General features: G+C 38.0%; 4 protein-coding genes and 1 long non-coding RNA gene across 10 annotated transcripts; 3 read left to right on the forward strand and 2 right to left on the reverse strand.

Annotated features, from left to right (window-relative positions):
- The first annotated feature begins 500 nt into the window (after nucleotides 1-500).
- On the forward strand, nucleotides 501-2062 carry LOC126620914 (H/ACA ribonucleoprotein complex subunit 3-like protein). Of its 3 annotated transcripts, XM_050289233.1 has the most exons (5): nucleotides 562-600; nucleotides 712-764; nucleotides 845-923; nucleotides 1035-1077; nucleotides 1784-2062. In XM_050289233.1, exons 3-5 carry the CDS (start codon nucleotides 870-872, stop codon nucleotides 1879-1881), a joined length of 195 nt encoding a protein of 64 aa, XP_050145190.1. In that variant the 5' UTR covers nucleotides 562-600; nucleotides 712-764; nucleotides 845-869; the 3' UTR covers nucleotides 1882-2062. The 3 variants fall into 3 exon arrangements, with proteins under 3 accessions (XP_050145188.1, XP_050145189.1, XP_050145190.1); XM_050289231.1 differs by lacking the exon at nucleotides 712-764 and having other exon boundaries at nucleotides 501-600; XM_050289232.1 differs by lacking the exon at nucleotides 712-764 and having other exon boundaries at nucleotides 513-600; nucleotides 848-923.
- Nucleotides 2063-2854: 792 nt separating this feature from the next.
- On the forward strand, nucleotides 2855-9862 carry LOC126621743 (dolichyl-diphosphooligosaccharide--protein glycosyltransferase subunit 2-like). 2 transcript variants are annotated; one of them, XM_050290322.1, is made up of 20 exons: nucleotides 2855-3019; nucleotides 3129-3279; nucleotides 3616-3808; nucleotides 3920-4009; nucleotides 4288-4350; nucleotides 4638-4707; nucleotides 4914-4978; nucleotides 5353-5407; nucleotides 5922-6049; nucleotides 6163-6287; nucleotides 6426-6495; nucleotides 6917-7021; nucleotides 7193-7282; nucleotides 7365-7528; nucleotides 7748-7859; nucleotides 7934-8017; nucleotides 8349-8429; nucleotides 8514-8738; nucleotides 8967-9089; nucleotides 9458-9862. In XM_050290322.1, the coding sequence occupies exons 2-20, from the start codon at nucleotides 3131-3133 to the stop codon at nucleotides 9572-9574; spliced, it is 2109 nt and encodes a 702-aa protein (XP_050146279.1). In that variant the 5' UTR covers nucleotides 2855-3019; nucleotides 3129-3130; the 3' UTR covers nucleotides 9575-9862. The 2 variants fall into 2 exon arrangements, with proteins under 2 accessions (XP_050146279.1, XP_050146280.1); XM_050290323.1 differs by having other exon boundaries at nucleotides 2856-3019; nucleotides 6172-6287.
- A 560-nt stretch (nucleotides 9863-10422) lies between these two features.
- LOC126621744 (probable methyltransferase PMT3) lies at nucleotides 10423-15075 on the reverse strand. 2 transcript variants are annotated; one of them, XM_050290325.1, is made up of 8 exons: nucleotides 14828-15075; nucleotides 13471-13831; nucleotides 13194-13358; nucleotides 12901-13083; nucleotides 12173-12767; nucleotides 11801-11913; nucleotides 11466-11686; nucleotides 10423-11046 (listed from the first exon to the last, which is right to left on the reverse strand). In XM_050290325.1, exons 2-8 carry the CDS (start codon nucleotides 13711-13713, stop codon nucleotides 10728-10730), a joined length of 1839 nt encoding a protein of 612 aa, XP_050146282.1. In that variant the 5' UTR covers nucleotides 13714-13831; nucleotides 14828-15075; the 3' UTR covers nucleotides 10423-10727. The 2 variants fall into 2 exon arrangements, with proteins under 2 accessions (XP_050146282.1, XP_050146283.1); XM_050290326.1 differs by lacking the exon at nucleotides 14828-15075 and adding an exon at nucleotides 14540-14633.
- A 3139-nt stretch (nucleotides 15076-18214) lies between these two features.
- LOC126624633 (uncharacterized) lies at nucleotides 18215-19358 on the reverse strand. The gene is made up of 3 exons (XR_007624176.1): nucleotides 18673-19358; nucleotides 18513-18572; nucleotides 18215-18248 (listed from the first exon to the last, which is right to left on the reverse strand). It is a non-coding gene; the product is annotated as an uncharacterized LOC126624633 (long non-coding RNA).
- A 290-nt stretch (nucleotides 19359-19648) lies between these two features.
- On the forward strand, nucleotides 19649-22816 carry LOC126624632 (uncharacterized). 2 transcript variants are annotated; one of them, XR_007624175.1, is made up of 9 exons: nucleotides 19649-19898; nucleotides 20052-20125; nucleotides 20346-20426; nucleotides 20783-20875; nucleotides 20992-21111; nucleotides 21333-21404; nucleotides 21675-21752; nucleotides 22207-22475; nucleotides 22558-22816. XR_007624175.1 is itself a non-coding variant. In XM_050293707.1 (8 exons), the coding sequence occupies exons 1-8, from the start codon at nucleotides 19802-19804 to the stop codon at nucleotides 22396-22398; spliced, it is 807 nt and encodes a 268-aa protein (XP_050149664.1). In that variant the 5' UTR covers nucleotides 19649-19801; the 3' UTR covers nucleotides 22399-22816. The 2 variants fall into 2 exon arrangements, 1 of the variants encoding a protein (XP_050149664.1); XM_050293707.1 differs by having other exon boundaries at nucleotides 22207-22816.
- The last annotated feature ends 3041 nt before the right edge of the window (nucleotides 22817-25857 follow it).

A 25857-nucleotide genomic window follows, 5' to 3' on the forward strand; every position in this document is an offset into this window, starting at 1 on the left:
TTGGAGAAACTCTTAATTTTCAACAAAAATCAACCAAATTCGTCAATATATTATGCATACCGGTTAAATATTGGAGAAAGTCTTATATTTCGTTTGACATGACCTAACATTTCATTAAAATTTTCACATTTTTGAGCAAATTTTCACATTTTCATCAAATGCAACCAATATCGACATATCTATTCTATTTTCACAATTTGCATATCAATATTTCTACAGATAATGATATTTTAAACATTGTATTTGACTTATACGAATAACGAGTTTGATGCCTAATTATAAGTGTACAACCTCTAAAAAACTCTTCCAGCACGTGCAATAACTTTTTTAGAGTATAAAAAACAATTCCATAAAATATGGCTCTTAGCCCGTACGATTAAATTGGGCCTATTGGGCTTCAGATTTTAAGAATTTTCAATTAAAGCAAACTGGATTAAGTTCGGGCTTTATGTTCTGGGTCAGGAGTTTGGGTTTCGTTTAGGGGCAATTTCGGAAACTAATCCAGCATATATCTCCGCAAAATCTCAAGTCTTCACTGACCTTAAACCCTAGCGCGAACACCAAGCACTTTCTCCTCGGCCTACTTTTTGGAGCTCTCAGGTACGAATTTGAGAACAAATTCTGATATTTTTTGCTTAAATTTCATATTTTCTACCTCCAAGTTCAAGATTGCTAAGCAATTTTTTGATAAAATTCGAAAATTTTTAGCAGCAAAATAAAAAATTGAGAATTTCACAAGGGTTTTTCCTTTTTACTGATTGGAGGTAAGGGATTGATTTCAATTGGGGTTTTTTTGTAAGAATTTTCTGCTGGGGTTTTATGGAGAATTGCTTTTAATTTTCAGCAGGTTGAAGAAAAAAGCAGGCACCATGTATCTTCAGTACTACATAAACGAGAACGGCAACAAAGTGTACACTACCAAGGTATGTGATGATGATCAATGTTTTAGGTCGTTGTTAGAACACATAGCGACTTGCTGGTTTTTCGGTTTTTGATGTACTCATTGAACTTTTCATTTGCTTTTGTGAATGCAGAAGGAATCACCACTTGGGGAAGCTACACAATCTGCCCATCCAGGTAAAGATGTTTCCGTCTTTTCTTTTTTTCGACCTGGTTTTGCTCTTTGATGCTTTGTTAGTTGTCTGAGTAGGTTTTTGCATTGATTGTTATGTTGTGACTTGTGAGGATATCGTACCCTGTTGTTTTCGCGTTCTTGCATAATGATTTTAGGCTTAACTTGTCTATATAGGATGTGTTTGGGATCTTCATTGTTTGTTGTTGGTGTGATGGTACGAGACGGAATCAAAAGTAGTCCTAAGTTCCCGTCTGGTCATTTTCGTCGAATCTTTGGATGTTTCTAGATCCATGAGGCTGTAATCTTCCTCGGGTTTTTTTTTTCCTACCGGTGCTGTTGTAAATGCAAAGCTATAAGATAGATTGCTGCAACTTACATGTTTGTTTTGAAATTATCAACGTCATGCTCTGAATGGTTGTGTTTTGTGTGTTGTGTGTCCGCTCCCGAAATGGAAACTCATTCTGAAATGGATTGTGTTGCTGATGATTTGGTTTACAATTGGTCATCAAACTTTTGAGATTGGGGGACGAGGTTGTGCCACAATACGGCGTTTTCTGATTTTCGTTGGATGAATTGTAATCCTTGAGTCGTTTTCTAGTACTGAGTTCTGTGATGATCTGTTGTTTGTTACTCTACTTAATGTTCCGTAGAAAAAGGTTCCCGGTTCTTTTCGTTACTAATATGTTTCTTTCCCGTGTTCAACCGCAGCCCGCTTCTCCCCAGATGACAAATTTTCGAGGCAAAGATATCTTCTGAAGAAGCGCTTTGGATTGTTGCCAACCCAGCAGTCACCTCTAAAGCATTGAGTACTTGACATGGTTCAGCTGCTCTCACGTCGTCGTTTAAGGTGTCCTGGGAGTTTGTAGTTTTTACTAGGTGTGTTATGTAGTTGGACCTTTTGATTGAGGACTGTAACTGAATCTGTTTAACTTTTTGCAAGTGTAGTAGATTTCTATTAATAATTTACTTTCAGCCTTGATCTAATCATATATTTGATTGTCACAACTAAACCCTAAATTGGAGTCTATTTTAAAACGAATGTAAAGTGCAGGGGAGAATCGAACTTGGGTGCGTGAATTTGTTGGAGCCAATGTCTAAAACCCTCATTTACAAAAGATTAAGATTGAAATACAACGATAATTAGACTAAGCTACACAATAGGTCTGGTTATTGGGTTTGTTATTCACGAGTCGAATAAGACCTCTCGAATTGAACTTGGGCGTTTGTAGTTACATATGTCCTAGCCAACGTTTATAAGCTTATTTGGAAGTGCAATTAAAATAACTGAAAGTCCTTTTCATGAAAATGTTTTTAGAAACAATATGTGCTCAAATACAAATGAATTTTGAAAAAACATTTAAAGTTCTTTTGAAATCAAAAATCATTTTCTCTGAAAACGCTTATAGTTATTTGAAAGGTATTTCCAAACGAGCCCCAAGTCTAACACACCCTTGTCTACACAATATTGGTTAAAAAAATATTGAGATTTTTTATTCAACTCGATTAAGTTACACAATGAGTTAACTGTCGTATTTATCATTCACGTAAATCGAATTTGAGTTCTCATACTTACTAGTGTTAGTAACACAAATTGCATTGTTTTATTTACATTCATCACAATTTGACACGTGAACACAAATTTTTATTTTTCTAGTTACTCAAAATACAATGACAACCCTCGACCAATCAGAAAACCGGATTGTTTATTTATACGCAAGCAAGTACTGAAAAAATAAAATAAAAAATAAAAAATAAAAAAATTATACGCGCGGGCCTCCATTCCCTTCCAAAAAACCCCAAACAAACGTACTAAAACGACCTCGTTCTTCGATGCCCCCAGTCTTCACTATCCTCGGTACTCACTCGAGCAGCAGCCGTCGCGCCCTGAGACTTCACCATCACTGACCATCTCTCTCTCTCTCTGTCCAACGCTCTCGCCTCTCGGTACGTTCCTCCTATCGATCTGAAACCGTAGCGTCTTCCGGATCGCGTCCGTGCACGAATGTGCGAGTGAATTTGCGTATCTGAAGCTGTTGATTTGTTACTGTTGCAGGAATGGCTACGATAAGCCTCGGGTTATTTCTGGTGCTGGTTTTTGCGATTGCGATCTGCCATGCTGCTGCTTCTGTCTTCCAGCCGATCTCCGACTCTCACCGATCCGCGGCTTCGGAGCTCTTCGCGCCCGCCGATGGATCGTACGGGAGGTGAATTAAACCCCTAATTAAACCCTCGAAATGATCTGTGTGCTTGGATTTTTATCGTATTTTCTGTTTGGTTCCTGGGGAAGTTAAAGTGGTGTGGATGCATTTGGATGATCCAATTGAATAATTAAAACGGATTTGTTTCATTTTTATATGATGCCGCCTTCTCAGAGATTTGAAGTTAAAGTTTATATTTTTTTTTCCCTGTATTTTACTTGTAATGCGCGGTTAGCTTTCAATTCTGGTGGAATTTGATTTCATTTGCACGATTTGAGTAATTTATTTGGATATTGGTTGCAAATTTGATTCTAATTATTCGATTTGGTAAATTGTTGACAGTTTAGAAGAGGCATATGAAGCCCTAAGATCGTTCGAGGTTCTTGGGATCAATAAGAAGTCCGATATACGCGCGGCTACTTGTCAGTCCGTTGTGGACAAACTTGGGTCATCGTCTTCTGCCCCAAAGGATTTGTTCTTTGCCTTAAAGGTTAACAGCATTTTGGATTGCGAGGTTAAAAATGAAGTCTTAGAGGTATTTGTTAAGTTTTAGAACCTTTGCTTTGTTCTCAACATGAAATTAACTGCTTATGAGTTATGTGGAAGAATAATGAAGTGGGTGATTAATTCTTATTTCCTTGTCTAGGGCATTGCTTCAAGACTTAAAACTATTGTCAATAGTGCAAGTTCATTGCACGACTTCTACTACTCAGTTGGAAGCTTGGTACTTATTAAGGTAAATTGTTGAAGAACTACCTTTTGGCTGCACTGTCCAACTCAGGTTTAGATCTTCATTTTTGTTTGAGGTCTTAGTTTTGCTGCAGATTCAACATGTATCAATGGTGATTTATGAAATAATATCAACTCTGCGGGAAGCAAACAAATATTCTGAATACTGTTACTATTTTAATTAATTTAACTATTGGGCAAGGGCCTCTATTTTGTGTTTTTTTAAGCCCCTACATCTATAGATAATGAATTATTTCCCTAAAATATTTTTCTTTCTTGCTGCAGGATCAAAGTTCTGAAGTCGATGTACTTCTTGCTGATGCTGGTGGAGTTTTCCATTCTATCAAGGTAGTTCCCACAACAATTAGTGGTTTTGTAGATGAAATAGTTTCAGTTTTTGCTATCTACAGGTGCTGGCAGAACTCTATGTCATATAATTCTTAGCATCTGGTCACAACTTCTTTTTCTTGTAATGTTGATGGGGTGTTCTGATTCTGACCTCTCAATCAGTAAACCTCCCCCCCCCCCCCCCCCCGGCGGCAGGCGGCTGTTTGCAGTCACTATTTCTTTTCACACCTAAAAGAAGAAAAAATTGCTTTTTTGAATGTTTGAATGATTTTGAAATCTTATTGCAGTCTCTCAGCCAGAGTGATGGAAGGTGGCGCTTCAGTTCTGATAATCCCGAGGCTAGTACCTATGCTGCTGGTAATGACTTTTCAGGAATTATTTATAGGTTATGCCGTCTATTTTCTGATGGATAACTTTTTCTAATCAGTTGGTGATGTGAGTTGGAACTTTCCCTCAACACCCTAAATCTGCTCCCATGAGTTAAATCCTTGATCTTTATTCAACTAGAGGGGGATTAATAAGTGGCTTATACTCACTACTTGTTTTTCTCATCCCTCTTTCAGGTTTAGCGCTTGAAGCACTTTCTGGAGTTATCTCATTAGCATCTTCTGAAATTGATCAGTCTAAGGTAAAATAGCTTCCATGTGTGCGTTAATTTAAACTTGGATAAGCACCAATAATAAGCTTTAAATGTGTCTAAATTTAAACTTCAACCACTCTGGGGCATTTAAATATGGAGAAGAAAATTCCATGCTAATTTAACTGCTGTGGTTTTGGTCTGAATTGGGAATCTTCACTCACTGACCAAATCATTACCAATATCCGTGGACCTATTTTTTCTTTGCTTTTTAGATTTTTAGTCAGATTCTATAGATCTTATTAGTATTATATGATTCTGCTCTGTTATTGTTATTTTTTACCTTTTTTTAACATGCTTCTACTCTGTCATTCATTATCTGTTTTATTTGTTTGCTAATGTTCGATAATGTTGTCTATGGGCAGATTGATACATTGAAAAGTGATGTTTTGAAGCTTTTGGACAGCATTGAGAAATATGGTATGTGTAGCTCTTTCTTTTTTTTCAACAGATGTCTCCTTATAAGCTTATTATTTTTTTCTCCTTCACTTTCTTATGCTAGAACTTTTGGTGTTGTAGGTTTTTGGTTGTATGTAGTTTCTGTATTTTCATAATATATAGTAATCACATTTTACTAGGAGTTTGGTGCAAAAACTTTTGTGATGTTAGGTGGTAATTTGGGTCATTGTGCCTTTAATTGTATCTTTTGTCCAGGTGGTATCATGGTACTTTATATCTGTTATTTTAGTGGTACCCAAGCAAGTTTGGCATGATAGAGATGGTCTTGTTATCCTGCCTGCATTTTGATGTGTATGCACAGGCTGTTTGTTTCATTTTCATGAAACACCGTTTGACATTGAAATTTGATTGCACAACACAATCTTTCCCATGATTAAAACACGTTTTCTTCCGATCCTGCTTTCAGTTTGGTTTTTTCATTTAATTTTCAGGTATATCTGTTATTTATGTGAAATCATATACCTATGTTTTGTAGATGACGGGACCATTTACTTTGATGAAAAAGTTGTTGATCTGCGTGGGCATCAGAGTCCTCTTTCAACTACTGCATCAGTTGTTCGAGGATTGGCAGCATTTGCAACTGTGACATCTGGAAACATAAAGGTGATTGGAAGCATACTCAATGGCGCTTTCTTTCCTGCTCTCCCATTGCAATGCAGTTTCTTTTTGGAGAACAATGGGGTTGGTATTATTTGCATACTAATGCTTTAGCTTAGAGTTTGCAGGTTCCAGGGGACAAGATATTGGGTCTGGCAAAATTCTTCCTTGGAGTAGGCATTCCTGGCAATGCTAATGACTTCTTCAACCAAATAGATTCATTAGCTTCTTTGGAAAGCAATAAGCAAGTGCTAAACCTTTTTATTTTATTGAATTGAATGTCCAATTATTTTGCATTTGTAACCGTGCAATGCAATGTTTATTGTTGAATTTTCTTTTTTGTGCCCTAATTTGTGTTTTATTTCACTCTTTTCTGGTGCAGGGTTTCTATCCCACTGATATTATCACTACCAGCTACAGTGCTTTCATTGACCAAGAAAGATCAGCTCCAGGTTTGTCAATTTATCAACACAACATTTCTTCTTTGAAACTGATTGCTGTGGGGTACTATATATGCACGACTGTGTTCTGCTTCTATCTCCTAGGTTACTACCAAAAGGGATACCTTTTCTTTGATATACATATAAATGTCTATATATCTAGTATTTATGTATTGTCTTGTGAAATCTTCACTGCTTACCTTTCCCCTCAAGCTGACTTTTTTGTTCTCTTTTTCAAACATAAGGTCCTGTACTAAGTTATGCTCATATTCGTTTATTGCTTTTAATTGACCTGCACAGAATCAATGTTAAATCAGCCTGCTGTGGATTGATTTTTTACTGAGGAAAAGATATAGTTACAAGTAATGTTGTTTATGTCAAATAATATACTTTGGTTTATTCGTGTGTTCTTTGCACTGCAAATTTTAATCAGGTGAAAGTGAATACCGTGCTTGGTTCAAGTGCACCACCTCTGACAGTTAAGTTGGTGAAAGCATTCAGTTCTGGTTCAAAAGCTGCTTCCAAAATTGCAAGCCAGGTAAGTAATAACTTTTTTTTTTCGGTTCTTTTCTTGGTGTATCTAGTTTATGCGCAATTCTTTAGTCTTAGACATCCTTCCTATCACAAGATTAGTTTTGGATATCCTCTTCCCACAATTTTATTGCATGAATGGCCTTTGGTTCACTGCTTTATCATGTGTGTGACTCAGGAACTCAAGTTTGACAAAGAAAGTGGGTCCCATTTCTTGGACGTTTTGCCAGAAAGTGTCGATGTTGGAACTTACACATTTGTCTTTGAGGTACCTTTCTCTTTTTGGTTAGTTCTTTTGGACAAACTTCCATTTGGTCTCAATTTGTTCTGAGTTTTCCAAATGTTTGTAGGTGGTTCTGCATGATTCTGAAGATAGTGATTCTGAAGATGAAAAAGTTTATGCAACTGGAGGTTCTACTGAAGTACAGATATTTATCACAGGAGTTATCAAAATTGAAAATGCAGAGATTGCAGTACTTGATAGTGATATTGGGAGCATAGAAACCCAGAAAAAGTACGTACTCAAATTCTATTTGGTTTATGTTTTCTGCTTATATCATTTGTTCTTCTGAATTTTCATTTGCAAGTTGGATGCTTGTAATCACGTAGCCAATTTGGCTTTTTGTTATTATTTATAATTTTTTCTTATAATTGTACATGGCCAAGGCCATGCTTATTCTTTTCTGAAATTTTCTGAAACATCTGAGTTACTTATATGTTGCCAATTTACCAGACTAGATTTTGCTGGAGAAAATACCATCTTGCTATCAGCAAACCACCTCCAAAAGCTGCGTTTATCCTTTCAATTGACCACTCCTTCTGGGCATGCTTTTAAGCCTCATCAGGTTTGTAATTTTCTGTGTCTATTCTTGCGTAAATGCTCTCTATTCAGTTCTCTTAGGTGTTTGATGGGCCGCAGGTATTTCTTAAATTGACGCATGAGACCAAGGTTGAACATATCTTTGTGGTAGGAAGCTCTGGCCAAAGGTTTGAGAAGATACTGGTAAAGTTTCTTTGATTTCATCCTCAAACTTACTTTATGGCTTCTTTTTTTTTTTTTTTTTTTTTTTTTCTGCATAGATGCACTATGCATGTATGTTCTGATTTTTGCAAACACTCTATGTGGAGCCATTCAACGCTCTTTCGGAAAACGAGATCTTTAGAGTTTTCTTTTTTAATTTATCTATTTAGGTGATACTGTGATAAACCCATGATTACTGTCTGAACACATGAATAATATAAAGGTGCAGTTTTCACCATCCTAGGTCATGGATTTTACCACATGGAGAGGTCTTTAATTTTTTGTTTTGATTGGTTTTGGTATCTTGTTACAGGATTTTCTCGGATTGGTTGAGAAGTTTTACTATCTGTCTGGTAGTTATGACATTCAATTAACTGTTGGCGATGCTGTAATGGTAGGCATGAGCTTTCCTCAAGTTTTTAAAATTGTTTCTGGTTTTTATTCTCCGATTGGCTAAGCAAACTTTTTTCCTTTACAGGAAAACTCTTTCTTACGGGCTATTGGCCAGATTGATTTGGATCTACCAGAAGCACCTGAGAAAGCCTCCCGCCCTCCTTCTCCGGCTGTTGATCCTTACTCAAAGTTTGGTCCCAAAGCTGAGATAGCCCATATCTTTAGGGTTCCAGAAAAGCGTCCTTCTCAGGAGCTATCTCTCGTTTTCTTGGGCCTTGTGCTTTTGCCATTGATTGGATTTTTGATTGGGGTGAGTCTTTGTTAAGCGAATCCTTAATCTGTTGTCATTTGGCTCAGAAAATTAGTTACAGTTTATGCTCGTATCCCTCCCTTGGAAAGTCCAAGTCGGTTTGAGGTGACGTGTTTATAAACTGACATTCTCTAGAGTGCAAAAAGGCCAAAAGAGATGGTGGCTGTCAACATTCTTAAGTTCTTACCCATTTTGTATTTTTAATTAACCGTGCTTTGTCTGAAACAGCTTTTACGCTTGGGGGTGAATCTGAAGAACTTCCCTACTTCAGCAGTACCCGCCACCTTCGGTATCCTATTCCATGTTGGCATTGCTGCAGTTCTTTTGCTCTATGTGCTTTTCTGGTTGAAGGTATGCCATTCATTTGTGTTTCCTTACACTTTCAGTCAGGAAGGTTCCCATCTGCTTCATATCCCCAATGATCCGGACAACCTCATTTTTAAGCATTATAGGGTGACCTGTTATGGAACCGAAAAAATAACACTAACCTATATAGTAGTGACGAGTTTTCACGGTTCGATTTCAAAGATTCCATATTTTGTTCATAACATAGTGCACGCTAATTGAACACGATTTTGGCTTTTCAATGCAGTTTCTCAGGTAGCCATGCAAAGTTCTTGGTTAAGTTTAGGCATACTAGTAAACGTCATTTTTGTTTCCTTGAACATGGATTAAGCTTTTCAAAGGATTCTCTGCTTACTTGTTTGTTCCATGTACAGTTGGATCTATTTACGACTCTCAAAACGCTTGGATTGTTGGGAGTTTTCTTGCTGTTCGTTGGACACCGGATTCTTTCCCACCTGGCCTCTACATCATCCAAGTTGAAATCTGCTTGAAATGGAGATCAAGCAATCTCCCTTTTGGAAGGATCAAAAGAATTTTCGGCCTTGAAAGAGATATCGAAAGGATGTGGAAACTTTCGTTTAGAGAACAGAGGGTGGGACTATTCAGAACAAATTTTGTAGGACTCTTTTGTTATGTTATACCTTGCCTCTTAACTTAAGAATTTTATTTACCCGTAAATCATACTATTGAAAAAGAAAGTTGTACCTACGGGACGGGCTTCATCTTCCACATCATTAGTATAACTTTGACATATCAAGGGTACATAACTTTGCAAGGAACTGCTTCAGTTTACGTCTTTACTCTTTCGCGACTCGCAGTCGAATTTAAACCACTTGAGGGGCGTTCGAGCATTTCCTCTAGGGTTCTTGAGCAAGGCATGAATGAGCTATATTTGTAAATCTTGAAAAGGACCTAAAAATCGTGTGTTTGAAAAAAAACAAGGTGCCTTTCCTTCTCGGAGGTAGATTGTCTACCTTCCTGTTATGGTGTCCTTCCCATCCCTTTTTATTTGTGTGATTACGGTTAAGCTATATCAACATTTTATGAATCATTTTATATTTTTATTGTTTTTTGTCTTATTATCTCTATTAAAAAATTAATATAAAATGTTGACGTGACTTATTCGTGACTGCACAAATATAAGGGGATGAGAAGGGCACCAAAACAGGAGGGCAGACAATCTGCCTCATTCCTTCTCACTCTGGCTTTTCCATGCCTCTGAAATGTTATTCGGCAGGATCAAAGATGATTCGGCTCTCTGGTTCTGATCATTTTATACAAACGATATTCTATTTTAAACTAATTTGAACTGCATGACGGAATTTTGAACTCGAATGCATAGGAAAAAACACACGTATACTTTTTCGTTTTAGTTTTCACATGTACTGCTAAAGATTACAGATGCAATCCTCTCATGGGCAGATGGAATGTGCCTCCACCTTTCTCCAATCAATAGCAGAAAGTGACTATCTTACAATTTCCCAATGAATTATAAATAGAATGTAGGATCTGTTCTGATCAATTAGAGGGACAAAGAAAATTGGAAAACCTGAGAAGAAAAATGCAACATGACCAAATGCAACAAAATTATAAATAAACCCAGCACCACCTTCAGCCCCTGTGAGATGCCGGGATCATATCGCGCTATTCTACATTTCTAAAGCTCTCGCTCGTACGCCAAATCTTTTTCTGGATGATAAACACCACATCATCATCTAGCTCGGAGCCTCCCTCCGCATCAGCGGTTGCCACTGCTTCCCAGTGCAACGCCTTCATGTATTTGTTTATGAACTCCACCACCTTCCGCTTATCGCGCACAATGATGAAACCTTTGGGCCTCAGGATGCGATCCATCTCAATCAACAAATCAACGCCGCTGCATTCTTTCCTTTCAATATCGGAGAAGACAGTCCAAGCGTGAAGTAGATCGTAAGTTCGTGGGTAGGTTGAGTAGGCTTCACACCTGTCACAAGTTGCACCAAACAAATATCAGTATTTGATGCAATGTTACAATAGCAAAGAAGGTTGATATCATGTTTTTACATCATGAACTTACGCCTAATGCAATACAACAAAAGGTTCGCTCGTTCCCGATATTGAAAGTAAGCCTGAGATCTTGCCTAGAAATATTTTAAGAGTAATAGAAAATCTATATTTGGCAGCATAACTATATAGGTGGGAATTTCTCATTCTAAACACCGACGACCATCAACCGTTCAAGGTTCTACAAGTTTCTAATTGAACTCTTACGTTGGTTAGTTTGCCTAACCGGCAGTGAGCCCCCATCCTCAGCGTCATCTCTCCGTTTGTCCCAATCATATGGGGATTGATTCTCAAAAAAACACAAAAAAGCAATTAACTCATAAAGATTGTTCAACGTACCAGTTGTGTACTGAGCCTATCAGTCCTCTGTCGTATATTATTTTAAGTGTGTTAGGTCCATCTTCTGGCACCACATTCATAACCCAAACATCTTTGTTCTTCAAAGCCCCTGCAAATGAACCCAGGTTTGCCTTCATGTCCATCACATTCCTTATTGTGTCGGAACTAATCTTTGGGCTCAAAAGATTCCAGTAATTTTCAACTCTTTGTTGCCAAACTTCCTGCACCACATTAATACTGTCATACACCAAGTATTTGTATGTTTGTGATCTTAAATAGCGAATATTACCCCGGCAGAGAAGGGGAAAAAAAATGCAGTCTGTTTTAAGAATTACCATGTCCTTCTCAAATATATCACTGGAGTAGCCAAAATCACCAAGACGAGGAGGAGGTGTAGTCAATCGAGCAGGCCAAGGAGCTAAACCACTTCCTCTTGCTCTATGGTTTTCTGAAAATAATGGACCAACAAATATGAGTGCTTTTTTCAACTCTCAATGCTATTTAGATACCGCAAAGCAATCAATATTTCCAGGTGCGTCCATTTTCTAGATTAATAATTCTCAAAATTAAATTAACTTAAATCAACAATGTGATCAACTTAAAAAAGGGTTCTGGCATGTTACGTTGAGATTGCTCAAGGTGCTCAAGGCGACTACCAAAGCACAAAGTATAAAAATTATTTAGAAAATGAAGGAAATAGTACTCACGCTCAGAGTATGGTGTGATACAAGCCTCCATTTTCACATTATAGACAGCATCTGGATCATCATCAGACCTGCAGAGGGGTGGTTGAGTACCAGGGGGTCTTTCCATGTAACAATCATTCGTCAGCGGCTTGACCCAAATAACAGTTTGGTTCCTTTTGGAAGCTATTTTCCAGCACATCCGTTCCACAAGGGCACTCATCGCTTTCCAAATTTTAAGATCCTCTTCATCCTGTGCGTACGCTTCAGGAGATGAGTAGGCAAAATAACCTCCTGGTCTAAGTACCCTATCCAACTCAAGGAGAAGTATCCCATCCCTTTGAAGCCAATCAATCCTACAGCGAGAACAATGTGCCAGTTCAAAAGATCTACTTGGGTAAGGGAGTCTCTTGGTCCCCAAAACACCAAGATACGCAGGAATTCCTCTCTCCAATGCAAACTGGATCTGGTTTTGATGAACATCATTAGGTGCCAAAGACATTGCGATAATATCAGAAGAAAGCAGGTATCCTCCAAAACTAGCAACACCACAACCAACATCAAGGACCGTTCGGAGACTTCCTCCATTATTTAAAATGTTGTTAGGAAAGTTGAGCATCTGCCAATCCAAACCAAGAAAAGTCAGTGCTTTAATCATGAAAAAAAAAAAGAAAAGACAAAAAAACACCATATTTACTAGCTTTCTACCAACTAATTATTTTTGCCTCCACTGTGAAGGGCCACTGACTTACATTAGCCATTGATGCGATGTACTTGTCAGCTCCATAATGGAAGTGAGTACCTCCTCCAGGAAATCCAATCTTTTCACCTTTGACAACCATCCACTTTTGGTCAGACTTCTCAGTTGCAAGGTGCGTATGAGGTATATTTGCTTTCCATACCTCGTCTCGGCTTTTAGGCCACTTGATTGGGATCTATTGCATAAAAACAGCAGAAAACTTCATACTATAATTCAAGAGAAAGTTCTAGTACAAAGCTTGCTCGCTCAATTCCATTTGATGTAAAGACTTAAGCAGGATCTCACCTTATATCCAGGAGGGGGTGGAATCAAACAGTTATATCGCCTTTCAGGCACTGGGCAGTGTCTCTCGTAATGCTCCATCACAGACAGATCCAACTTCAACCTTGTTTCATAAATAAGGTTTCTGTCTAAGCAAGGAATCAGTTCTGAATGTCTATCATCACAAACCTTCATCATTGAAAAATACTTATATTAGCCTTAAAAATATAACCCATATGAATTACTCATAAGTATACTATGAAGTGAAACGACATAGTAAATGTTAGCCAAGGCAACTCACCGGTATGCTCTTCAATATAACACCATCCTCTTCATCTTCACCAAGTTTGGGAGGTGACTCGTCAACATCTTCATCCGCACCCAAGTAAGTAGAACCGAATTTTCTTATCTTACTGCCATACTCGAGACCAGAGGAACCATTTTTCTTAGAATACAAGTATAGGAGACCACAAATGATCACCAAAACAAGAACTGAGGTGACCAAACGTTTCTTTGGGATCCCATCAGCCCTTCCCCGTGACATTTTTCACAAACCAACACAGCAATTACCCTTCTACTTCGACTTCAACATGCAGAGTTCAAAATAAAGCTCCAGTTTCACTCCAGAAGGACGATCGGCGGATGTCCCACTTCAGAAACAGCTTCAATCACCAAAACACGATTAAACTAGTTAGTTCCATAGAATACAGATACAATGGCAGTAAGTAAAGAAAATGATCCGCGATACTACGAATTCAAACATCGAAAATTAACATATAAAATTAAGACCATTCAACTCATCACTTCAAGTAAACCAAATGAAATATCTATTCGGCTCTACTTTATTTCCCTTCTAAGAAGGAAGCAACCTTATAACTCGATTTAGTATAATCGCAAGATTCACAACAAAGAAATCCTAATCCAGTCAATATTATACGAAAAAGGAAAAGTTATTAACTGGGGATTTAAGATATATACTTTAATGCCATTAATTAAAATAGAAAAGGAAAACCAGAAACTAACAGCTAAAAGCTAGTGTAAGAAACTCATAAACCAAACCAAAGCAAGTGAAACAAGTACAAAAACAACAAAAATTCAATCCCAGCAATAAAAAACGAATTCAAATCTGACCCAGTTCCTTCAAAGAGGAACAAATCTGGAAAAAAAGTACCACTATCTGATTTCTCTATACGGATTAAATGTCTGAAATAAATGGCATATAAAATCGAATAGCACCAATAAAAAGCGTGAGAGTGAAGAGGAAGGAGGGTAAAATCGGCAGCGAGAAACACACAAAAAAGATGCAAGATTAACAGACGCAAAAGCACCGACAGTCGACAGTTGACATGTATATATAATAAATGAGAGACCTTCAACTTCAACAACAAGAATTGACAGAGATTGATACGACCCAGCTCGTGAAATCTAAAAAATCGTCGGCAGTGTTAATTCCCAGAGCTGGAAAGTGCCGATTTGAAATTGCCCAGATGAAAATTCATAGAAAAACAGCAAAAAAATCAGATCTTTTTGGATGAAGACTCAAAAATTGCATATGGGCAGTGAGGAACAGAGAGAGTGAGTGCGATTGGAGAGTGGGGACGGATCGGAACCGATAGATGTGGGCTCGTTTTTCGATGAGGATTGAGCAGAGGACGTACCTGGTTGCAATGGATTTTTCCCAAAGGAGCAGGAGAGAGTTTGAGAGAGAGAGAGGGAAAGAGATGTGGTCCTTCTTATAAACGATGAGTGGGAAGCATAAATGGGGAAACAAAAGAATATTGAACAACGATATGGGATTTGAGAATTTGACTCTGTGTAAGAGAGAGAGAGAGAGAGAGAGAGATCTATTCGAATAATAAACAAAGAGGGAGATCCACAGACTACAGAAATGGGAGAGAGAGTGAGAGAAGAGAGACGGTGGGGTGAGGGTGAACACACACGACAGAACGACGTTGTCGTTTGTATGGACGGGACCGCCTGAATACGCGGCATCAACACGTCACATTACGATATAGTCCGTGTGGTACTGTACAGTCTGTACTTCACTTATTACAATTTTAAGTTGGAAGAGGATCATCTCGTAAACTCAGGATGGGGATCCTCCTGACTACGAAATCCAGACCGTTCAAATTTAATCAAATGACTCTAAATAATAGGGTCCTCTAAACGTTATAATAATTACAACTGTTGGATTAAATTTGAACGATCCAAATTTTGTGATCAGGAGGATCCCCATCCTGAACTCAGGAGAGGATCCTCTTCCTTTTAAGTTTGATTCTCATCAAAAGACGAATTTAAACAAAAATTGTCATCTTTAGATCATTTCTTCCTAATTCACCAAGTTCGAAGATCCGAACAATTGAAATTTGATCTAACGGCTAAAATTATTATAATTTTTAAAGTGAACCCATGTTTGTAACCGTTTGATTAAATTTTAATTACTCGGATCCCGAGACTTTGGATCTCTTTCCAATTTAAACCACATTATGTTGGAAAATAGTTATTTATTTAGTGTTTAGATATGGGTTTAGCCCATTAGAATTAGGTTTTCGTTTCCTTGCTTATTAAGAACTAAGGTTAGTTTATTATAAATAGAGAACTTTGTTATTCAGAAATTTTAAGTCATTCACAATGTAGCCTCTTGGAGTTTAATAGTCGTTTCGGCATTCTCGTTTATTTAATAATATTATATTTTGTAGTTTTGTTCGTAGTGCACTCTAATAATCAACTTGGTATCAGAGCAGATTCGATCCGTCGGGATTGATCTGTTCTTGGTGGTATCAATTTATTTTTCAGTCGACGGATATCAGTTCAGTTGTAATTTGTTTTATCTTTGTACCTAGATTAGGGTTTTGTCGTTGAAAAAAAAAACACAAAAATTGAACTCATTATTGCACCAAGCCATCGGAGCCTTAATCCGTTGTTTACTGCTGTGTGATCCCATGGTTTCGAACTGCTGCTGCCTTGAACCTATGCATCAGCGTCCGCCCCTGCACCGTATCTGCCCCACACCGTCGTTGTTGCTCGACCCGAGAACACCAAACTCGGATTGAGTTCGTCCTTGCCTTGTACTCTACCGCAGAATGTCATCGCCAAAAGAAAAAATTGGAAATTGGTTGAGATTTTGGCCCACACACGGGAAAAGTTAAAATAAATAAATAAAAGAGCTAAAGAAGAGAAGGAAAAAAAAAAACAAAAAAAAAAGGAAAAGTTGGCTGTTTGTTTTGGCCCACACGGTTGATGTAAGAATGGTTATTGTTGAGCTTGGAAATCTCCTGGTTGCCCACCACCACGACGATCACTTGGACTGATGACCATTCAAGTGGCGTTGTGTACTTGGTTTTTAATTGGATCTTCAACCGGAATCTACTTGCTTGCTTGTTTGCTTGGATTGTTTGTTTGCTCGCTTGATTGCCTGCTTGCCTATCCGTCTAATGAAACTTGTCTTGTCGTGTCTGTCTAACGAAACTTACTTTGTTGTGTCCGCCTAATGGAACTTGTCAGCTTGACTTGTTGTGTTCGCCTAACGAAGCTTGCATCCGCATCTACTTGTTGGCAAACTCATGACGTGTACCGCCATGAGTTTGACGGGAGGTGTTGGAAAATATTTATTTATTTAGTGTTTGGATTTGGGTTTAGCCCATTAGAATTAGGTTTTCGTTTCTTTGCTTATTAGGGACTAATGTTAGTTTATTATAAATAGAGAACTTTGTTATTTAGAAATATTAAGTCGTTCAAAATGTAGCATATTAGAGTTTTGTAGCCGTTTTGGCATTCTCGTTTATTTAATAATATTCTATTTTATAGTTTTGTTTGTAACGCACTCTGATATTCAACTCATTATTATTAGCTCATTATGAGGCTAAGTCCACCATCTTTCATTTGTATAGATGATGTAGTTCGTTTGAAAAAAATAAAACACTTCACATGGAATGGTTTGGCGCATGAAAGTGAAAGCCCTTGCTTTTTTGCTTTCTCTTTGACAAATCATTGGTGGCTGGCAAGAGGGATTGGAAAACGGTGTGTCAAGACTCAAGTGGCAATACTCTTAATTGAGAAGTTGATTGATGGCGTAAATCGAGACTTTCATCCATTTCATGTTTATTTATCAGAAAATGTCACCGACATTATATTTTTATATTATATTTTGTAAATTACGTGATATTACAATTATGTATTATAAATATAGTTTATAAAGAGAGTCTCTTTAATAATTTGTATTGAAATTATGAATGACGTTTTATTACAGAGGCAAAAAACAATTATGCACATGTAATCTTGTGCATATTCCATGTCCACCGATTCTTTTTATCAAAACAACTATCTAATTCAGAAATTTTATCACTCGACTAAAAAAATTAATATACTATAAGCACCTTCTCAAATTCCTAATCGAACAATATATCATTTATCATGAAAACTTTTCTCGTATCGTGTATAGATTTCATTAAAATGAAGTGGGTTTGGTAATTTACCAAGAAACTAAAGTTGGTAGGTAATTTACCATCAAGCTTAAGTGGTAGGATTATCAATTGACATTTTCATGTATGACATGATTATGAAATTAGAATTCACCGCAACTTTACCTTAATACCCTTAACTATTAGGCAGCGTTTGGTACGTAAACACGACGGAATGAAGTGGAAAGTTATCTTTCATAAAAAATTCAATGTTTCGACTTTCTCTCTCTAAATCGATGTGCTTAACATAAATGCTATGATAAATTAGGTCTATTCATCATAGTTGGGTTCAATCTTCTCCGATCCTCCTCCTCTTAATAGTTAATTATTTAACCTAGTTACGCTTACGCTATCGTTTATAAAAATAAAATAAAAAACGACATTTCGATTATGGTCAATTTAACGGTTAGTCATAACTAAAAGTGCTTACTTCGTTACTCGTTCTTGTAGTGAAGTCTGTTATGCTGTTCTCGGTGTTGTGGGACAAGGAAATTTACTTCGTTACTCGTTCTTGTAGTAAGTGAATTTGGGAATGGCCAATGTGGGACAAGGAAATTTCTACTCAAACTACTCAAATTTCCAACACTCGGAAACCAAAGAAAGGCTTCATCCTGGAGACCTGCGCATATAGATCATAAGCAAAAGAAAATTCACTTACTTTTCCACCTTGTAATTCTGCATAATCTAAAATTTGACATGCAACAACCAACATCTTTCCAATTTCACAAATTAATTAACTGTTAATGCACCAAATTAATTTGATAAATTTCCCAATCTGAACAATTTCAATTTCTTTCTTTCTAATCATGAAAACAAAAACAGAAGAAGAAAACTTTACTTCCATGAAGAAAAAAAAGAAGAGATAATGAAGAAAGTTGCTTACTGCGAAAAGCAAGATGTCCCAGTAGTCTTGTTTTATTGATCACTAACTTGGTGTTTGTTTCTGGGGAAAAAGAGGTGAGAAAATTGTTGAAAAGGGATGGGAAATCCACATCTAAAACAAGAAACCCACATGCAAGACAGAGAGACAAAAAATCACATACCAGAAGGCAAGGGGCATGCTCTGGTGTTGTGTACTCGATCAGCAGCCATCTGGTTTTTGAGTCCCTTGGGTATTCATCTGGTGGTTGTCACATTTGGTGAAGTCGGTATCAAGGGAGAGCTTTGATTTGGTTTTAGTTCTGATGCGGCATATTTGGAAGGCTCGATCGGAATGAATTTTTATGGAAGGGAGCGGCTTTACCACCGGCGGAAATTCAACTTCAAGCTCAAGCATGGCTGCTTGAATATAAGAAATGGAATGAGGTAAAGCCTAAGTCTATGTCTATCCCAGCCGAAGTTCAGAGATGGAAGTGGCCTGAGGAAGGTTGGATTAAATGTAATTTCGGTGGTGCTTGGGATGAAATGGGGGCTGTGGGAGGCGTTGGGATGGCGGTTAGGAATGCGGAAGGGAATTCTTGGCAGCTTCTGCATTTAAGTTCGATGGCATCACTACGCCGTTACTGGCCGAGGTGACTGCTGCTCGTGAAGCAGCTTTGTTTCTGCAACAATGGCCCGCTGCAGATGTGGAGATGGAGGGGGATGCCCTTATGGTTGTTTCGGCAATCCTACTCAAGGTCACGCCCAATAATGGTCCTTTTGGACACCTACACGGAGCATTCTACAAAATGTTGGACTACTTTCGTCCCAACGGATGCCAATAAAGTGGCTCATCGCCTATCTAGATTAGGCCTAACTTTAGCTCACCCGTATCTTAGTTCGAAGACTTTCCTGATGTAATTTTATATTTTTTATTAAAGAATAATATTAACCGTTAAGTTATTAGGTACATGATACTTTTTTTTCGTTCAACCGGGTTAAAATCTCTGGTAAAATTTTTATCGAGGCCCCGCCCCTCTTTGTTAGTTTTCTTCCCTATTCAATAAATATCTTACGACTTGAAAAAGAAAAAAAAACGGTTTGTCATATGGAGCGCGGTTAAAACGGTCAAAAAAAAAAGAAAAAACCAAACCTTACGAACCTTCTTCCAACGGACATAACATAAGCAAGCACGCCAAAAAGCTTCAGACTTTACGCAAACCCCCAAAATTAGACAAATTCGATTTAGGGTTTTTTTCTAATTTTCCCCTAAGTCCCCAAATCGAATCTCAAATCCTACCCATAAGCAAAAAGATGGCGACTATTTCAGATTCTTTGAAAGGTAAAAAACGCCCGCGAGAGACAGACGCTGAAGCCGCAACCGGCGACTTCGATCAGATTCTATCACTAGGTATATTCTCACTGATTTCACTAAAAGGAATGAAAATTTATATAATTTACACTTTTAATTGATGATTTTCCGGTATTTGAATATCTGGGAAATGTTCTCTTGCATATGGGTAGTTAATATTAATCAGAAATTTTAATTTTTGGGGAAATGCAGAGGAAAATCTTACATTCAGCGACACGTTGGTGGCGCTTCGGATAATGCGAGCTCAGTTTCCGAACAACGAAAAGGTTAGGATTGTAAATTTTCGATTTTGATATGATTATTTTTTCAAGTTTCAGAGTTCACAAGCTGCTGAGTTGATTGAATAGTTGTGAATTTGTTGTTGTTCTTCTTGTTCCCCTAGTGTTTGATACTGTTCACAGTAGTGGTTAGTCAGTTATATTCGTTGGGGGTAATTTAATTTTTGTTTTCTGAATACGGTTAGTTTGATTCATGCCTTTTGTTCAGGTAACGGTTCAGCCTTTCATTTTGCGGTCACAGCTGTATAGCAGTGTGGAGGATCGAACACAAGTGGACCGGGATCTAGAGGTCTGTGAGAACTTGAAAGAAGATAACTGGAAATGTGTTTGAATACATATTTAATCTGTTTTTTCTGACAAGAGTTAATTATGTTGCTGTGAACCCCTTTTGCTCATGAATTGAATCAGTGGTCTTAGTTATTGATCGGGACATATGGAAGTTATTCTAAAATTTGTCATATATTTGTATTTTTTATGGAGAACATGTGATTCCCAAGTTTAAAGTGGACACCTTTTTTTTTATCTTCAGCGATGGTAGAATTTGATTCTAGGTGCTTGGAACAATGTCGCTTTAAGATAGTTGGCACCTCCGGCGTTCAGGAGTTTCTTATGACTAATCTTGGTTACTTTTATTTTCTTGTGCAGACTCTAAAAAGAGAGAAAGTGCTACGGGTTTTTAAATTAAATACTGGACAAGACGATCATGCAATAATGTTTTTGGATGACTATTTTCGCCAGGTTTGTTTACATGAGTTTTTAGATGATTATTCAGAAGCATGATTGCATTTTATCATATATTTTCTTAGTAAGATGGAAAAAGTTGATGAACTTCTTCTGTCTGTATATATATGTAGATGGAAAAAGTTGTGAAAAGATTCGAAGAAAAGGACGAAGATATTGTTGAAGTTTTTAAGTGGTTTAAATCACACGTTATTGATTGCAAGCTTGAACCCAGTATTGGACATCAAGATCTTGTGAGTGATTGGAATATCAAACCACCTGGAACTTGTATTTGTTTTCATCTCTGTTTATTGCTTTTTTTACCCTTAAAATAGTGCTGTATCTATGTACTTCTCGGAGTTGAAGGGTTCTTTTAACACACTATAATGTGCTAAAACAAGATAATGATTGAACAAGTCACTCTTTAGATACAATACAATAAATTACAATCCAACTGAAAAATTGTTTGCTACAGTGTACATTATTATCTCGTGGAGGAAAGGTGAAGGATGAACACATCTCCCTTTTGATCAATTCTGGCCTTCTTGTAAGTGAACTTTTACTTATTCATTAGTATATTATGTTGCAGCTGTTTTAATTCCCTCGTTGATTATGGTACTTTCTGTGGTAATCTTGTCTGCTTAGTCGGAAACTAGTGAAATAGTTTACACTAAACATGATTTGATTACATCTTTCCTCTTAAAGTTTATTATGCAGCTCCTTTTACAGGGAATGCTTCCCCTTAGTTCTATTTATTGGGTTCCTTTTGAATATCTTTTATGATGTCCAGCTTTCTAACTATGGAATCTACTTCTAGACTCGTCAACTTATTGATCCAAACGTTTACTGGTTCGCAATTCCAAATATTGGTTCAGTACTAAAAGGCCTCTCTCAGGTATATAATCAATTTCTCACCTTATATTTGTAGATTAAATTCACTGAAGACATATATGTATCTTTTGCAATTTGTACCTCATGTAAAAGTTAAGGTATTTATCCAACTGGAAGTTTTCACCCTTGATATAAGGTTAACTTTGTATATTTGTATATTAAATTCACTGAAGACATATATGCATCTTTTGCAATTTATAGCTCATGTAAAAGTTAAGGTTTTTATCCGACTGGAAGTTTTCACCCTTGCTATAAGGTTAACTTTGTAAACTCTTAGGCTGCTAGATTAGAGACATAGCATTTGGCACCTGAGTATTGGATGTTAGCTTTGAGATTTTGAAATACCATGGCCATTCAACACTTAGGGAGATTGAGTTTTATCTGGCATTTTCCTGCAAATTTTTAAGTTTGAACAGGAAAATTGTCCAAATTTTGAATCACGTGTTCTCTTTGTTCAGGGAAGAAAGGAAGTTCTCTCTCTTCTAAACCGGAGGAGATACAAAGAAATGATGATGGCCCCTTTAGAGAAGAAGGCTCTTCGATTTTCTCCGCTTGATATGAGATTTCACCTCCGTGATCTGATAGGCTCAGGCCATCTCAAAACTTCCAAGACACCGACAGGCTTAGTTGTTCGAGTCTCAAAAGATTGAAGAAAAAGGAATAGTAGGAGCAGCCCCGTTGATTAATAAGATTGTTGTGCTTCTCGTGGCTGTCTATGTTATTATAGGTACAGTGATGCAGGCTTTGAAGTGATTGCCTTACAGCGCTGAACATATGGTCTACTAGTTACATGACCAAAATTTTTGCAGGTCGTCCGATGTGGATGAACAAAGACATCGTATCAGCGAACCGACCCAACCCAAAAGCCTAAGCATAAAGGATAGAAGATCTGCTAGGTCTTTCTTATTCCTTTTAATCTGTTATTTCTTCAGTCTACAGCATCCATGTGAATTCATGCTTAATTCATTTCCTCTGATATGATTATCGATATTCTGTAATACGTTGTACTTGAAAGCACAGTAGGTTACTGCAATACAGTAGAATACACCAGGAGCTCCGTTTGTTACACATCTCGCTGCTATTACCGAACTACTACCTACGATGCTTTATCCCAGTAGTTCTATTATTTAAAGCTCCGGATGGCTAGATTTTCAACAAACCTCAGTCGAACATTGGCATCACATTCTCCATGGAATTCCACCATAAACCAACCACTGCAATGCCACCACCATCCCAACCCTTGCATATCTCTGTTGAGGCTTGAGGCCAAATAGAACTACCAGGTGTGTAAGTCAATTTGTTCAGGAAGAAAAGGCCACGCCATGCCTCTCTGAGAATCTCAACATGCTGCTATTCAGTTTTCACCAAAACCTCATCTTTCTTCGGAGTATGTCGGATGTCGAGGCAGCGGAGCTATCGCAGATGATCTGAAAGCACCTGGTCCGACTTCGAGATACAACAGTTGGCGACATACTCCATCGTTTTAATATTTCAAGTAGTTTAACATGCTAGACTTAGCAGGCTGGGGCAGGTGAGCTGATAACCTTCCATATCCTGCTTTTGTGTAATTGAAATCTGGGCTTTTTCCCAAGAATCTCATTTGTCACTTCTTTATCCAATTCGATGTGAATCACAACAAATGGAGAAAGACTAATATTAGTTGTAGGACCAATAAAAATACCGACAATATGTATTAGATACTATAGATTGACATTAGGTATTAAAAATATTCACCGTTTTGTGGTTCTTTAATTCGTCCTCTACTTTCAAATTTGGCAAACAAATTTAATTTCTTCCTTCAACGTGACTTCCAATCTAATCCTAGACACTCAAGGAGCCTTTAGAGTTCTTGGGAAACAAGCTTTGTCAAATGATTGTACAATTTTGAACAGTTAGGTGTGCTTTTTGTACTTACTAATACATGTTTGGTGATCAAACATGAACGTTTCATACAACAACAACAACAACAAAGCCTTTTCCCACTAAGTGGGGTCGGCTATATGAATCCTAGAACGCCATTGCGCTCGGTTTTGTGTCATGTCCTCCGTTAGATCCAAGTACTCTAAGCCTTTTCTTAGAGTCTCTTCCAAAGTTTTCCTAGGTCTTCCTCTACCCCTTCGGCCCTGAACCTCTGTCCCGTAGTCACATCTTCGAACCGGAGCGTCAGTCGGCCTTCTTTGCACATGTCCAAATCACCGGAACCGATTTTCTCTCATCTTTCCTTCAATTTCGGCTACTCCTACTTTACCTCGGATATCCTCATTCTCAATCTTATCCTTTCTCGTGTGCCCACACATCCCACGAAGCATCCTCATCTCTGCTACACCCAATTTGTGTACGTGTTGATGTTTCACCGCCCAACATTCTGTGTCATACAACATCGCTGGCCTTATTGCCGTCTTATAAAATTTTCCCTTGAGCTTCAGTGGCCTACGACGGTCACACAACATGCTGGATGCACTCTTACACTTCATCCATCCAGCTCATATTCTATGGTTGAGATCTCCATCTAATTCTCCGTTCTCTTGTAAGATAGATCATAGGTAGCGAAAACGGTCGCTTTTTGTGATCTTCGCTAAATTGCTCCGGTCATTAGTGTGGATAAGTATATAAATGGATAGTGATAGGAAAGCAAACACAAGATGTACGTGGTTCACCCAGATTGGCTACGTCCACGGAATAGAAGAGTTCTCATTAATTGTGAAGGGTTTACACAAGTACATAGGTTCAAGCTCTCCTTTAGTGAGTACAAGTGAATGATTTAGTACAAATGACATTAGAGTACAAATGACATTAGGAAATATTGTGGGAGAATGATCTCGTAATCACGAAACTTCTAAGTATCGGAGTGTGGTATCATCTTGACTTGCCTTATCTGTCTCATAGGTAGATGTGGCAGCTTCTCTGGAAGTACTCTTCCTCAATCCAGGGGTGGTATCTTTAACTGGTGGAGATGCACAAGGTAATGTATCAATTTCACTTGAAGCTTACTTGTAGTTTCAGGCTTGGTCAAGCGCGATACAAACCATGTAGTAGGAGTCCCCCAAGTCGCCGAGCTAGGGGATTTGCTGAAAAAGGTGACAGACAAGGTAAGCAATCAGAGCTCCGGCTGATTGTTCACCTTCTCCCCATCTTGCAGCAGCATGAAGGATAAAGAGAAGAAAAATGAGAAGAGATGATATGGGATACTTTTGCTTTTGAAGAAGTAACTTTCCACAGGCTTATTCTTGAACTGAGCTGGAGGGTTTTCTGGTTTCCTCCAGAGTATAAGGCCGACTGAAGAATTTGAGGGTCAAAACAAGTCCATCAAATCTAGAGTACGTTCGACCCTGCTGATATGGGATACTTTTGCTTTTGACAGAGTAATGGATGGATCGGCACGTGTGCTGTTACGCTTGTCTCCACATGCTTCCTTGTATCCTTCGCACTTGCCCTATCTGTTCCTCAAGCAGATGCGGTATCTTCCCTGGCAACATAAGATGTTGAAGATGAGTACTCGAGAGCAATGCCAGGTAAGTAATCAGGTAAGGGGTTCCAGGCTGTCAGTTCCTGGCTGGGAGCTTGATTTCAAGTGCTGACTGATTGCTCTCTTTCTCCTTGTCTTGCAGGTAAAAACAAGGCCAAAGGAAAAGACAGGGAAAAAGCATGATATGGGATACTCTTGCTTTTAACCCTGATGATATGAGATATTCTTGCTCTAGTATAGCTTGTTTGCAGAGGTATTATCGGGGGGAAAGAAAGCTGAATATTTCGAAAGGCTTCGTTGGGAGTGCCCTCTCAGATATGAGGAAGGGTTGAGCATTTTTGCAGGTCTGCCTGTCCGTTGGGGATGGAGGTCGACATATATAGGAGTCTCCCTAACAACAAGTAGTAATGCTATTCCTTTACCCTGCTTGGTCATAGCACGGTAGTGGGAGCTGCCAGCTTCACATGTTTTAACTCTGTCAGAGCACTTTGAAAAAGTGGTATGTGGTATCTGGCTCTCGAGATTCGGAGAACGATACTTCTTCGATTTTTGAGAAAGCAATCATGGTGGGGGTCTGGCTCTCGAGATTCGGGGAGCAGTGTCTCTTCGATTTTTGAGAAAGTAATCATGTTGGGAGTCTGGC

The sequence above is a fragment of the Malus sylvestris genome, chromosome 5 (assembly GCF_916048215.2).
Source record: "Malus sylvestris chromosome 5, drMalSylv7.2, whole genome shotgun sequence".
Lineage (NCBI taxonomy): Eukaryota > Viridiplantae > Streptophyta > Magnoliopsida > Rosales > Rosaceae > Malus > Malus sylvestris.